Source organism: Bos indicus x Bos taurus, chromosome 8 (assembly GCF_003369695.1).
Source record: "Bos indicus x Bos taurus breed Angus x Brahman F1 hybrid chromosome 8, Bos_hybrid_MaternalHap_v2.0, whole genome shotgun sequence".
NCBI classification, from domain to species: Eukaryota; Metazoa; Chordata; class Mammalia; order Artiodactyla; family Bovidae; genus Bos; species Bos indicus x Bos taurus.
This window is the reverse complement of record NC_040083.1, coordinates 44,947,556-44,961,628: the sequence shown is the minus strand read 5'-3', so window position 1 is coordinate 44,961,628 and position 14,073 is coordinate 44,947,556. Positions and strand designations below refer to the sequence as shown.

The 14,073-nt window shown below is 38.2% G+C and overlaps 1 protein-coding gene and 1 long non-coding RNA gene across 7 annotated transcripts in view; one reads left to right on the top strand and one right to left on the bottom strand.

Annotated features, from left to right (window-relative positions):
- LOC113897097 overlaps positions 1 to 14,073 on the top strand; it is a 90,434-nt gene that overhangs the window by 51,319 nt on the left and 25,042 nt on the right. The window lies entirely within an intron of this gene.
- PIP5K1B (phosphatidylinositol-4-phosphate 5-kinase type 1 beta) overlaps positions 9,490 to 14,073 on the bottom strand; it is a 346,195-nt gene continuing 341,611 nt past the window's right edge. For both annotated transcript variants that reach the window (XM_027549417.1, XM_027549419.1), the window contains exon 15: positions 9,490 to 10,240. In XM_027549417.1, the coding sequence (XP_027405218.1) occupies positions 10,238 to 10,240 (3 nt within the window). In that variant the 3' untranslated portion in view covers positions 9,490 to 10,237. The remainder of the gene's footprint in view (positions 10,241 to 14,073) is intronic.

The window sequence follows — 14,073 nt, the reverse complement described above, 5'->3', positions numbered from 1 at the left end:
ATACAGGCCATATAGAATTATAAGTGAAAGTTGCTCAGTCCTGTCTGACTCTTTGTGACCCCATGGACTATACAGTCCATAGAATTCTCCAGGCCAGAATACTGCAGTGGCTTGCCTTTCCCTTCTCCAGGGGATCTTCCCAACCCAGGTTGGGAAGACCTGGGATCGAACCCAGGTCTCCCACGTTGTAGGTGGATTCTTTACCAGCTGAACCACAGGGAAGCCCATATAGAATTATAGGTTGGCAATTAATTTCTCTCAGAATTTTAAAGGCATAGTTCCATTAGTTTCTAGCTATCAGAATGCTATTGAGAAATTTTATACAATTTTGAGACTTGAGCTTTTATATAAAATTAATTTTACTGTCTGAAATTATAGAATCTAGTCATCATCCTTGGTGGTCTGAAGTTGCATGGTCAGGTTCATTTTCATCCATTGTGCTGGGCACTCAGAGTCCCTTTCAGTCTGGAAACAAACTCGTATCCTTTAGCTCTAGAAATTTTTCTTGACTTATTTGTTTGAGGGTTTTCTGACATCCATTGTCTCTATTTTCTCTTTCCGGAAGTCCTGTTGTTTTGATATCGGATCTAATGGTCTTCAAGTTTTCTTATTCCATTTTACCTATTTTTAATCTTTTGGGGATATTTCTTCAACCTTATCTCCTAATAACTCTCTCTCTCTTAGTTTCTAATTTATACAATTATGCTTTTAATTTCCAAGAGCTCTTTTATGTTCCCAGAATATTCATTCTTTTTCCATATATTTATTTACTCACTTAAAAACTAAAATATATATTGAAATCTTTATCTATATGCCCCAAACAATGAGTATTATAAATTACCATTTTCTTTGTTATAAATCTAAAAACTGAAAGTTAAATTTGCATGGTTTCTAGAATATTTGGTCTATAAAATTTAGTAATGCATAGATATTTGTTTTGATGCTGTTATGCATCATAAGCTGTTTGTAATTTTTGGAGAATAATTCTTTATATGTCACTTGCAAACATTTTCTCCCAATCTGTGGGTTGTGTTTTCATTTTGTTTATTATTTCCTTTGGTATGCAAAAACTGTTGAGTTTAAGTAGGTCCCATTTATTTTTGTTTTTATTTCCATTATTCTGGGAGATGGATCAAAAAAGAAGTTGCCATGATTTATGTCAGAGTGTTCTGTCTATGCTTTCCTCTAGGAGATTTATAGTGTCTGGTCTCACGTTATGTCTTTATTCCATTCTAAGATTATTTTTGTTTATGAAGTTAAAGAATGATCTTTTTTTTTTTTTTTTTTTTAAACATGTGGCTGTCCAGTTTTCGTGATAGGCAGACTACCTAAACAGACATTTTTCCAAAGAAGACATACAGATGGCTAACCGGTACATGAAAAGATGTTCAACATCCCTAATTATTAGGGAAATGCAAATCAAAACTACAATGAGATATCACCTCACACCAGCCAGAGTGGCTATCATCAAAAAATCCACAAATAATAAATGCTGGAGAGAGTGTGGAGAGAAGGGAACCCTCGTACACTGTTGGTGGGAATGTAGATTGGTACAGCTGCTATGGAAAACGGTATGGAGGTTCCTTAAATAACTGAAAACAGAACTACCACATGACCCTGCAATCCCACTCCTGGATGTATATCTGGAGAGAAACATGATCCATAAGGATACATGCACCCCAGTAGTCATTGCAGCACTGTTTACAATATCCATGACGTGGAAGCAACCTAAATGTCCATGGACAGAGGAGTGGATAGAGAATATGTGGTGTATATATAAATAAACAATGGAATATTATTCAGCCATTAAAAGAATGAAATAATGCCATTTGCTGTAACATGGATGGCCTAGAGAGTGTCATACTGAGTGAAATAAGTCAGAGAAAGAGAAATTTTGGATGATAGTCCTTATATGTGGAATCTAAAAAGAAATGATACAAATGAACTTACAAAACAGAAGGAGACTCACAGACCTATAAAATGAACTTAGAGTTGCTGGGGGAAAGAGACGGGGAATTTGGGATCAACATTTATACACTGCTGTATTTAAAATGGATAACCAACAAAGACCTATTGTATAGCACATGGAACTCTGCTCAGTGTTGTGTGGCAGCTTGGATGGGAGGAGGGTTTTGGGGAGAATGGATACATGTATATGTATGGCTGAATTCCTTCACTATTCATCTGAAATTATCACAATATTGTTAATTGGCTATACCCCAATACAAAATAAAAAGTTTAAAAGAAAAAAAAATTTAGCAATGCAAATGCATGGCACAGAAGTTTGAATGTTACCATTTGTTTCACATATTAGAAACTTAAAAGAAAATTCTGTAAGTATTGATATCCTTAGTTAGTATTTAATAACAGTTTAAATAAATGTTTATATGATGCTCACATTATGGAAATGCCTTGTTTTATTTGAAATATAACGCATGTCCTTGAATGTGTTTCCAATGCATAGATGCTATTTTTACTGATTATTTTTGCATTTAATTTCATCTCTTTATGCAAACGTTTGGGTATGCTATCTCATTTTTCTTAACTGTTACACTAATCCTAGTTAACCCTAAAATATAACACAGGTCTATTTCCCTGGTTATACTAACATGCCAAGATGTTTCAGTTCAGTATGTAACCTTGTAATTTTAACATCTACTGTTTTCATACTTTCTTATTCTCATTTAACACATGCAGCTCTTAAGTTCTTATACAAAATCCAACTATCTTTTTTTTGTTTCCTACTTTTTCCCTGCATAAATCTCTTCCTTTGTCACTGCATTTTTCGTCTGTATAGAGCCTTCATATATGAGGTTGTATAACACATACAGGTTATATACATATGTAGGTGGTTATATAGCATAAGGGGTTAGAAGTGTGGGCTCTTTAAGTTGGCTAGCCTCCCTACATTTATTTATTTAACTTAAAAATTTTATTGAAATATAGTGATTTACAATGTTGTGTTAGTTTCAGGTACATAGCAAAGTGAGTCAGCCATACATATATACATATTCAAAAGGGCTTCCCTAGTAGCTCAGATGGCAAAGCATTCACCTGCAATGCAGGAGACCAGGTTCGCTCCTTGGGTCAGGAAGATCCCTTGGAGAGGGAAATGGCTACCCACTCCAGTATTCTTGTCTGGAGAATTCCGTGGCCAGAGGAGCCTGGCAGGTTACAGTCCATGGGGTTGCAAAGAGTTGGACACAACTGAGCGACTAACGCACATATTCACTTTAATTTTTTTTGAAGTTTTTATTTTGTATTGGAGCATAGCTGATTAACAATATTATGATAATTTCAGGTGAACAGTGAAGGGACTCAGCTATACATATACATGTATCCATTCTCCCCCCAACCCTCCTCCCATCCAGGCTGCCACATAACATTGAGCAGAGTTCCATGTGCTATACAGTAGGTCCTTGTTGGTTATCCATTTTAAATACAGAAGTGTGTACACGTTGACCCCAAACTCCCTAACCATCTCTTCCCCAGGGCAACCATGAGTTTGTATTCTAAGTCTGTGAGTCTCTTTCTGTTTTGTAAGTAAGTTCATTTGTATCATTTCTTTCTAGAGTCCACATATAAGGGATGTCAAACGATTTTTCTCCTTCTCTGTCTGACTTACTTCACTCAATAAGACACTCTCTCGGTCTAGGTTTTAGAGAAATTTGGAGGCTTTATACATTTTATTATTCATATATAATATAGGTTATTAGATTATGTTTGCTCAAGACTACCATGCCTATTTACTAAGTCTAACATGATACAAAGGGTATCCACTCTGTTTTTGGATTCTTTCCCATAGAGGCCATTACAGAGTATTGCGTAGAGTTCCCTGTGCTGTACAGTAAGTCCTTATTAGTTATCTGTTTTATATATAGTAGTATGTATATGTCAATTCCAATTGCCCAATTTATACTCCCTCCCTTACTCCCTGGTAACCATAAGTTTGTTTTCTACATCTGTGACTCTGTTTTGTAAATAAGTTCATATTTGTACCCTTTTTCTCAGATTCCACATATAAGCATTATCTTACAGTATTTGTCTTTCTCCATCTGCCTTCACTCAGTATGACAATCTCTAGGTCCACTCATGCAAATAGCATTATTTGGTTCTTTTTTATGGTTGGGTAATATTCCATTGTATATACATGTACCACATCTTCTTTATCCACTCCTCTGTTGATGGACGTTTTGGTTGCTTCCATGTCCTGGCTATTGTAAATAGTGCTGCAGTGAACACTGGGGTGCATGTAGTTTAGAGTTGCATTTCTTTAATAATTAGTGATGTTGATCATCTTTTCATATGCTTTTTGGCCATCTGTAAGAATGTTCATTTTCGTCACAGCATTCTGGTTGTGTTTCATGGGTGCCATATAATTTATTATCTTTGAAGATGTGTGGGAAATTAAAATTTTTTTATTGTGGTAAAAGTCTCATAATATGAAAACATACTATTTTAACTGTATTTAACTATACAGTTAAGTAGCACTATGTATGTTCACATTGTTATGCAACTCTCACCATCATCCATTTCCTGAATTTTTCACCTTCCTAAACTGAACCTCTGTTCCCATTAAACACTTAAGTTCCCATCGCCCTTCCCCACCACTCGGCCCCTGGCATCTACCAGTGTACCTTATGACTTTCTGAATTTGACTATTCTAGGCACCTCATATAAGTGGGATCAAACAGTATATTTCTGCACCTAATGTATATTGGAATGGATTTTTAAGGTTAACTTAATATAGCCTACAAACAGATTGTATATTCTATTTTTTTCTTCCCTGTGCTATACGGTAGGCCCTCACCAGCCATCTACTTCATACACAGTAGTGTAAAAACATCAATCCCAATTTTCCAACCCATCCTACCCACCCTTTGGTGTCCATATGTTTATTCTCTATGTCTCTGTCTATAATTCTGCTTTGCAAACAGGTTCCTCTGTACAATTTTTCTAGATTCCACATATATGCATTAATATATGATATTTGTTTTTCTGACTTACTTCACTCTGTATAACAGTCTCTAGGTCCATCCATGCCTCTGCAAATGTTACTGTTTTGTACCTTTTGCTTCCCTGGTGGCTCAGAATCTGCCTGCAATGCAAGAAACCCAGGTTTGATCCCTGGATTGGGAAGATCCCCTGGAGAAGGAAATGGCAACCCACTCCAGTATTCTTGCCTGGAAAAGTCCCTAGAGGAGCCTGGTGGGCTACAGTCCACGGGGTCGCAAAGAGTCAGACACAACTGAGCGACTAATACTGTACTATGGCTAAGTAATACTTAATTGTATATATGTGCCACATTTTCATCCATTCATCTGACAGTGGACATTTAGGGTGCTTCCATGTCTTGGCTATTGTCAACAGGGCTGCAGTGAACATTGGAGTGCATGTATCCTTTCAAATTATGGTTTTGTCTGATACATGTTTAGGAGTGGGATTGCTGGGTCATAGGGTAGCTCTATTTTTAGCTTTTTAAGGAACCTCCATACTGTTTTCCGTAGTGGCTGTGCCAATTTACATTACCACCCACAGTGTAGAGGGGTTCCCTTTTCTCCACACCCTCTGCAGCATTTATTGTTTATAGATTTTGTGATGATGGCCATTCCAACCAATATAAGGTGATACCTCATTGTAGTTTTGATTTGCATTTTCTAATAATTATCTATGTTTACCAACTTTTCTTGCATCTCTTGGCCATCTGTATGTCTTTTTAAATTTTTTTTATTTTACATTGGAATATAGCTGATTAACAGTGTTGTGATAGTTTCAGTTGGACAGCAAAGGGACTGAACCATACATATATATGTATCCATCTCTCCTAAGCACCCCTCTGATTTAGGCTGCCATATAACAGTGAGCAGAGTTCCCTGTGTTATAGAGTAGGACCTTGTTGGTTATCCATTTTAAATATAGTAGTGTGTACACATTGATCCCAAACTTCCTAGCTATCTTTCACCCCATTCTACCCACCTTGGCAACCATAATTTTATTCTCTATGAGTCTCTTTCTGTTTTGTAAGTCAGTTCATTTGTATCGTTTCTTTTTAGATTCCACATATGAGGAATGTCATATAAGATCTCTCCTTTTCTCTCTGACTTACTTCACCCACTATGGTCCTCTCTAGATCCATACATGTTGCTGCAGATGGCACTATTTCATTCTTTTTAACGGCTGAGCAATATTCCATTATATATATGTATCATATCTTCTTTATCCATTCCTCTGTTGATGGACATTTAGGTGCTTCCGTGTCTTGGCTATTATAAACAGTGCTGCAGTGAGTGAACGTCAGAGTGCAGGTATCCTTTATTCTCTGGGTATATGCCCAGGAGTGGGATTGCTGGGTCATATGATAGTTCTATTTGTAATTTTTTAAGGACCCTCCATACCGTTCTCCATAGTAGCTGTACCAATTTATATTCCCACCAACAATGTACGAGGGTTCCCATCTCTCCACATACTCTCTAGCATTTATTGTTTGTGGATTTTTAATAATAATCATTTTGACTGGTATGAAGTGATATCTCATTGTAGTTTTGATTTTTATGTCTCTAATAATTAGCTTTACTGAGCAGCTTTTCATGTGCCTCTTGGGCATTTGTATGTTTTCTTTGGAGAAATGTCTATTTAGGTCTTTTGCTTATTTTTTAATTGGGTTGTCTTTTTGATAATGAGTTGCATGAGCTGTCTGTATTTTGGAGGTTACTCCCTTGTTGCTTCATTTGTAAACATTTTCACCCATTCTGAAATTGTCTTTGTTTTGTTTATGGTTTCCTTTGCTCTTCAAAAGCTTTTAAATTTAACTAGGTCCCATTTGTTTTTTTGTTTTTATTTTCATTAGGAGGTGGGTGAAAAATGATCTTGCTGCAATTTATTTGAATGAGTGTTCTGCCTTTGTTTTCCTCTAAGAGTTTTATAGTATCAGGCCTTACATTTAGGTCTTTAATCCATTTTGATTTTATTTTTGTGTACAGTGTTAGAGTGTTCTAATTTTATTCTTTTATATGTGACTATCCAGTTTCCCAGCACCACTTATTAAGAGATTATCTTTTCTCCATTGTATATTCTTGTTTCCTTTGTCATAGATTAGGTGGCCTTAGAAGCATGAGTTTGTCTCTGGGCTTTCTATCTTGTTCCATTGATTTTTCTGTTTTTGTGCCAGTACCATATTGTCTTACTGTAGTTTTGTAATATAGTCTGAAATCAGGGAGCCTGACTCCTCCTGATTCATTTTTCTTTCTCAAGATTGCTTTAGCTATTCAGAGTCTTTTCTGTCTTCATACAAATTAAATTTTTTTTGTTCTAATTCTGTGAAAAATGCCATTGGTAATTTGATAGAGATTGAGGGTGCATTTATATGTAAAAATTCACTGAACTATGCAATTAGTAGCTGTATACTTTATTATATTTAAGTTATACTTCCAACATTGAAAAAAGGTACAAAGTGTTGAGATTTTCTGAGACAAGTGAGATGCCCACAGGCTGACCAAGGGTGATGATGGTGGGGGAGGGAGCTGGGGATCATAGACAGCTTTATGGCACTGAAGTAGTATTTGAGTTAAGCCTCAAAATAGTGCTTCCTAACAGTTCTTGGATCTGTCACTGTAAATTTGATGGAAATTATAGCCTTTATCTTCATGGAAAAAGCCCCCATATACACAAAGGCATACTCGACTTGTGCATATTATTTCATGGTCCTAATAATATACATCTATGACCCTTATACAATCAATGGGTTGTGCGCTCAAGGACCCATGCTTAGATAAATGGGTAGATTTACAAATAGGAGGGGATAAGAGTGGGATTCCAGTTAAGAAAAACCCTGTAGGAAGAATGGGCATCTGCTAGCACACGTGGATACTAGAGACAGCAAGGCAAGAGACAGCAAGAATCCTCCACAGTCCATTTCAGTAGAATTTCCCATTGACAACTCGACCCAGGACTGAGTCCCAGCACCAGCTCTGCAAGTGAAATTACTACTTATACCATGGCTCCAAGATGTAGTTACAAAAGCTAATACCATGCTTGCTTATGAGAATCAGTTTGCCACTCCAGTACTCTTGCCTGGAAAATCCCATGGGCAGAGGAGCCTGGTAGGCTGCATGCAGTCCATGGGGTGGAGAAGAGTCAGACACGACTGAGCAACTTCCCTTTCACTTTTCACTTTCATGCATTGGAGAAGGAAATGGCAACCCACTCCAGTGTTCTTGCCTGGAGAATCCCAGGGACGGGGGAGTCTGGTGGGCTGCTGTCTGTGGGGTCGCACAGAGTTGGACATGACTGAAGTGACTTAGCAGTAGCAGCATTAATACTTTACATTGAGTATTTACCAGGAATGTCTTTTTGCTTTCTAATGATTTTTTCCATAGTGTATGAGTACACAGCCTCTTAAGCTTCTGCTGCTTGGGACACTCAAGAGACGTTTTGGATGTTTTTTGTTTTTTTTTTTAATCATTGTTGTTCTTCTGTCAGTATTGTGTCTGACTTTTTGTGACCCTATGAACTGCAGCACACCAGGCTTTCTGTCCTTCACTATCTCCTGGATTTTGCTCAAACTCATGTCCATTGAGTTAGTGATGCCATCGAACCATCTCATCCTCTGTCGCCCCCTTCTCCTGCCCTCAATCTTTCCCAGCATCAGGTTCTTTTTCAGTGAGTTGGCTCTTTGCATCAGGTAGCCTAAGTATGGAGCTTCAGCTTCAGCATCAGTCCTTCCAGTGAATATTTAAAAAAAATAATTTTCTTTATATTTGGCTGTGCTGGGTCTTTGTTGCTGCAGGGCTACTCTCTCGTTATGGTGCACAGGCTTCTCACTGCCATGGCTTCTCTTGTTATGGAGCACGGGTTCTAGAGCACGGGCTCAATAGATGCAGTGCGTGGGCTTAGTTGCTCCATGGCATGTGGGATCTTCCCGGACCAGGGTTTGAACCCGTGTCTCTTGCAGGTGGATTCTTTACCACTGAGTCACCAGGGAAGCCCCTACAGATGTATTAACTGCTTAAAATATTCATTGTCCCCCTCTGCTGTGTCTATTCCTATATGAAAAGTATATTTCCCAATTCTTTGACATCAGACTTGTCAGTGTCTTTTGCTTTGACCAGTGGGATGTGAGCAGAAGTTCTATAAACCATATTTAAGCACTAGCTTTCTGAGCTCCATGGTTCCATGATCACTTTCTTCTGCCATAAAAGTGGCATGTCCTAGAGGATACTCTGGATCCCCAATCCAGAGATTTGGGGATTGTTACCACAATATAACACAGTGAAAGCTGACTAACACCAGGACATTTGGGAAAAAATCTTGAGCAAATGGAGCAGGATCTGTTATTGAGTCTTTTCTCAGGGCCTGGAGAATTTTCTCTCAATTTTCATCTATCATGAGAGTCAGTTTATTTAGCAGTCTAGAATATGTAAAAATGAGGAATGTCAAAGTTACTTCTTTTTTATTAACGAAAGGAAAAAATATAAAGACCATAAACCACAATTGAGAACAAAATATTTTATTTCTCTCAATAAAACTATAGTTTACAATAGTATTTACTAAATAAATTATATAATTTCTCTTTTACAAGCAATAAACTAAATCACAAATATTTCAAAGACAATGTATGTACACGACATAAGGCCTTTTATAAATAGCTTTGCTTATCTCATTTCACTAGTAAACAGTGAAAAAATCTTTATAGAAGCTAATTTTCTATAAAGTATATGCAGACCTATTACACTGATCTTTATATGAAACCAATTTAAACTTTTAATGACATGGGCTATGATTATAACTTTGCAAAAAAGAATAGAATTTAGACTTTATTTACCATTTTGCATGGATGGATCTTTAAAAAATATATGCGCAGATTACATATGTTGCTTATGGATAATCACTGGATGCATGCAAAATGAAATAATGCAAGTGTCAATAGGAAAATAGCACTTCCAAGTCCAAAAAGGTGATTGGCAATGGTATAGAAAGCAGCTTAAACAGAGTTCATGCAGTTCTTCACAGTTCAGCAAGCAACAGCAAATGCCAGAAGAGTGTGGTATTTTTCACATCTGCTGATCAGCCTTTCCGCCAAGGCTCCCCTGACATCTTGCAGACTCCAAGTCCAGTTGATTATGATTCTGTGCGTAGTGGGGTTCAGCCGTTTCCTTTGGGTAATTCTGGAGTGGAGAAACTTCTTTACCACGACTGTGTTCATGTCTCCTCCATCTGCCAAGGTGGTCACCATTTTCACTTACTGGGTGGGGAAAAGGGGAAGGAGATGTAAGGCTAAGTTTTGGCATTGATTTATAATGGTGCCTGATGAGTAGGAACACAAGTTCATTCATTCTCTCAATGACTGGTACCTGAGAAACATGCAGGTAGAAGTGGGAGGGCAATAGGCCTGGGATGGATTCTTTTTTTTTAAGATATTTTAATTAATTAATTTGTCTGCACTTGGTTTCAGTTGAGGCACGTGGGATCTTTCAGCTGCGGCATGTGCTATCTATCTAGTTCCCTGACTAGGGATCGAACCTGGTCCCCTGCACTGGGAGGGTGGTGTTTTAGCCCCTGGACCACCAGGGAAGTCCCTGCGATTGATTCTTTTGCAATGATAAGCATCTAACTTCTGCAATATCTAAATTCCACCAAGATTTATCAAGTTCTACCACATCACAGCTCAGGGCTAGGGACTTGGAAGGAAATAACGCTGACTAAGCCCTCCAAGGGCACAGTGCTTTGGGGTTGTGCTGTGGTATATCGGTCCTGAAGTATATCAGAGCAACCTGAACATGGTCTGGAACTCATGGACCCTGTGCTCATTTTCACACACTGTCCCTGTGGTTGGGGAATAAAAAATACGTCCAGCAAATATCAGACCTAAAACGGTAGCTGCTTAAGATCAGAGGCAGCTAATTCAGCCTCTGACAGTTGTACTAGGCTATATTTATGAGAAGTGGTACCATGTTCAGGAAGATGTAACTGTATATATCTATTGATCCTCTAATTATTACAGGACAGTATCCAAGTTACCATCTTTGTACTTCATTTGTTCTATCTGTAAAATGAGAGTAATAAATCCTGCTTTATAAGTGATAAACTTTTTTTTATAGGAAAATAGTGTCTGGGTACAAATATACATACAGGGTACACACAATTATATACATATCATTTAGTGCCTGGCATATGTTAGTGTCCCCAACATAATGGTTAAGAAGGTTGTAGCTGGGACCACAGACATTGTGTGGCCCAACACAGTCATCTGGAGACTGAAAAAACTTGAGTCCAAAGTTTGAAATGACTGAAAATTATTAGGAAAGAAACTGTGTCAAACAGGATTTTGTTTAAAAGTGAGTATTTCCTCTTGTAATTTGAGACTTTTGAGTTGTAACTTTTATTTACCACTTTGTTTAATAGTTGAGACTGCTCCCTCTTATTAATCAAAATTGGAAAGGTTCACCTGTTTAAGTGTACAACATGTTCACACTACTACTCAAGCTGTATCTGAAAGATTATTTGAGTATTAAGCGGTGTGTGCTCTAGCAGTGGGCAAAGAGGAAGTTGCTCCATTTCTCAGGACAGATGCCTGTAAGGTCGACTTCATTTAGGCTTGACCAGTGGCATAAAAACACCCACATAAAACTACAAGTTTCTTCTAATTAGATTTGAGTCCTGCTTTCTTTAAAACCAAAAGGAGGTGATAGTTCAGCTCTACTTATCCAGTAGATCCCAGCTGGGGTTCCGTGTCTGGTTTCCAGTGCCAAACTGAGGCGGACACTGACCAATCTGAGCCCTGCCTGAAAGAACCATCAGCTGAAGGTCTCCAAACCCAGGACCCCATGGAATTGGTTAAAACCTGGGCTTTGGGGTCTAGAAAATAAAGAGATTTAAAGACAGAACGTAACAGTTGTCTTTGAATATCTGAAGACTCACTTTGGGGAAGAAAGAGGTACTCGCTGAGCTGTCACTGCAAGTGTGACACCGTCACCAACAGTAGTGGCACAGGCGGCCGTGATCCTCGGGGCAGGCAGGAGCACCAGAACATGTGAAGTGAGCAGGCTGGGAAAAGGGTCACCCTCTCAATCTCCTTCCATCAAGTGTTGTGATACTCACAGTGCCCCCCGCCCTAGGAGCCCATCTGTCATCTGTTGAGACTCAAGTGAATGTGTCAGTCACTCAGTCACATCTGGCTCTTTGAGACCCTATGGACTGTAGCCCTCCAGGCTCCTCTGTCCATGGAATTCTCCAGGCAAGAATACTGGAGTGGGTAGCCATTCCCTTCTCCAGGGGAGCTTTCTGACCCAGAAATCGAACCTGGGGCTCCTGCATTACAGGCAGATTCTTTACCATCTGAGCCACCAGGGAAGCCAAGGGTGAGAAAAAATGACTCCAAGACCAGAACTGGGACAAATTTGTAGAAGCCAGTTTTGCTTCAATGTGGAAATGTTTTCTAACTAAAGAAATGAGTGGTCTCTGAGGGAGGAGGCCAGGTGAACTGGCCTCTGGGTGGAGCTGAGGCAGTGGACCCAGGGTGGCAGGGAGGCACTCGATGACTGGTGGCCAGTGACAAGGGCTCGGGCAGTCGTGGGGGGTGGTCCTGGGTCAGATGATCACAAAGTTCCATTACAACCACAAGATTCTATTAAATACTGCTTGTAAAATAACTTAGAATATTGAAAATAGTTACTGGTTTATATAATAAAAACTACATGAAAAGAAATGTAATATTGTGTTTAACCAATTTTATGAGAAATTTGTAATTCAGTAAAAAAATCAAACAGTATTATAATGAAATATAATTTCCTTAGTATTAAAAATAATGAATTATTTCCAGCTCTGGTCATTAAAACTCCTGTATGTTCACTAAATTTTTAATTTTTAAATGTATTTAAAATTTTTTCTAGCTTATGAAGGGGCTTCCCAGGTGGTGCTAGTGGTAAAGAATATACCTGCCAATGTAGTAGATACAAGAGATGCTGGTTCAATCCCCGGGTCAGGAAGATCCCCTGGAGGAGGAAATAGCAACCCAATCCAGTAGTCTTGCCTGGAGAATTCCATGGACAGAGGAGCCTGGTGGACTAAAGTCCATGGGTCGCAGTCGGACATGACTGAGCACACACGTACATGAATAGTTTAGATTTACAATGCTGTGTTAGCTTCAGGTATACAGCAGAGTGACCCAGTTATACATTTATCTGTTCTTTTTCAGATTCTTTTCCCAAATAGGTTTTTACAGATTGTTGAGTAGAGGAGCTCCCTGTAGTATATAGTAGGTCCTTGTGGATTTTCTATATAGTAGTATGTATATGTTAATCCAAAACCCCTAACTTATCCTTTCCCCTTTGGTAACCATTAGGTTGTTTTCAAACCCTGGCATCTGTTTGTATTTTGTAAGTAAGTTCATTAGTTTCATTTAATATTCCATATATATGTGGTATATTTGTCTCTTTCTGATTTATTTCACTTAGTATGATAATCTATAGAATTGCCTTTGTGGCTGCAAATGGCATTATTTCTTTTTTATGACTGAGCAATATTCCATTATAATCTATACTACAATATTCCATTGTATATTGTACTCCGTCTTCTTTATCCATTCATCTGTCAGTGAACACTTAGGCTGCCTCCTTGTCTTGGTTACTGTAATTACAGCTGCAGTGAACATTGGGGTGTATGTATGTTTTTGAATTACAGTTTTCTCTAGATATATGCCCAGGACTAGGATGACTGGGTCATATGATAGTTTTATTTTTAGTTTTTTTGAGGAAACTCCATACTGTTCTCCATAATGGTTGTCCCAATTTACATTCCCACCAACAGTGTAGGAGGGTTCCCTATTCTTCACACCCTCTCTAGAATTTAGTTTTGATGGTCAGAAAGGTGATACCTCATTGTAGTTTTGATTTGCATTTCTCTAACAATTAGTGATGTTGAGCATCTTTTCATGTGCTTTTTTGCCATCTGTATATCTTCTTTGGAGAAATGTCTATGTAGATCTTCTGCCCATTTGTTGATTGGGTTTTTATTGATTGATTGACATTGAGCTACATCAGCTGTTTGTATAATGTGGAGATTAATTCCTTGTATGTC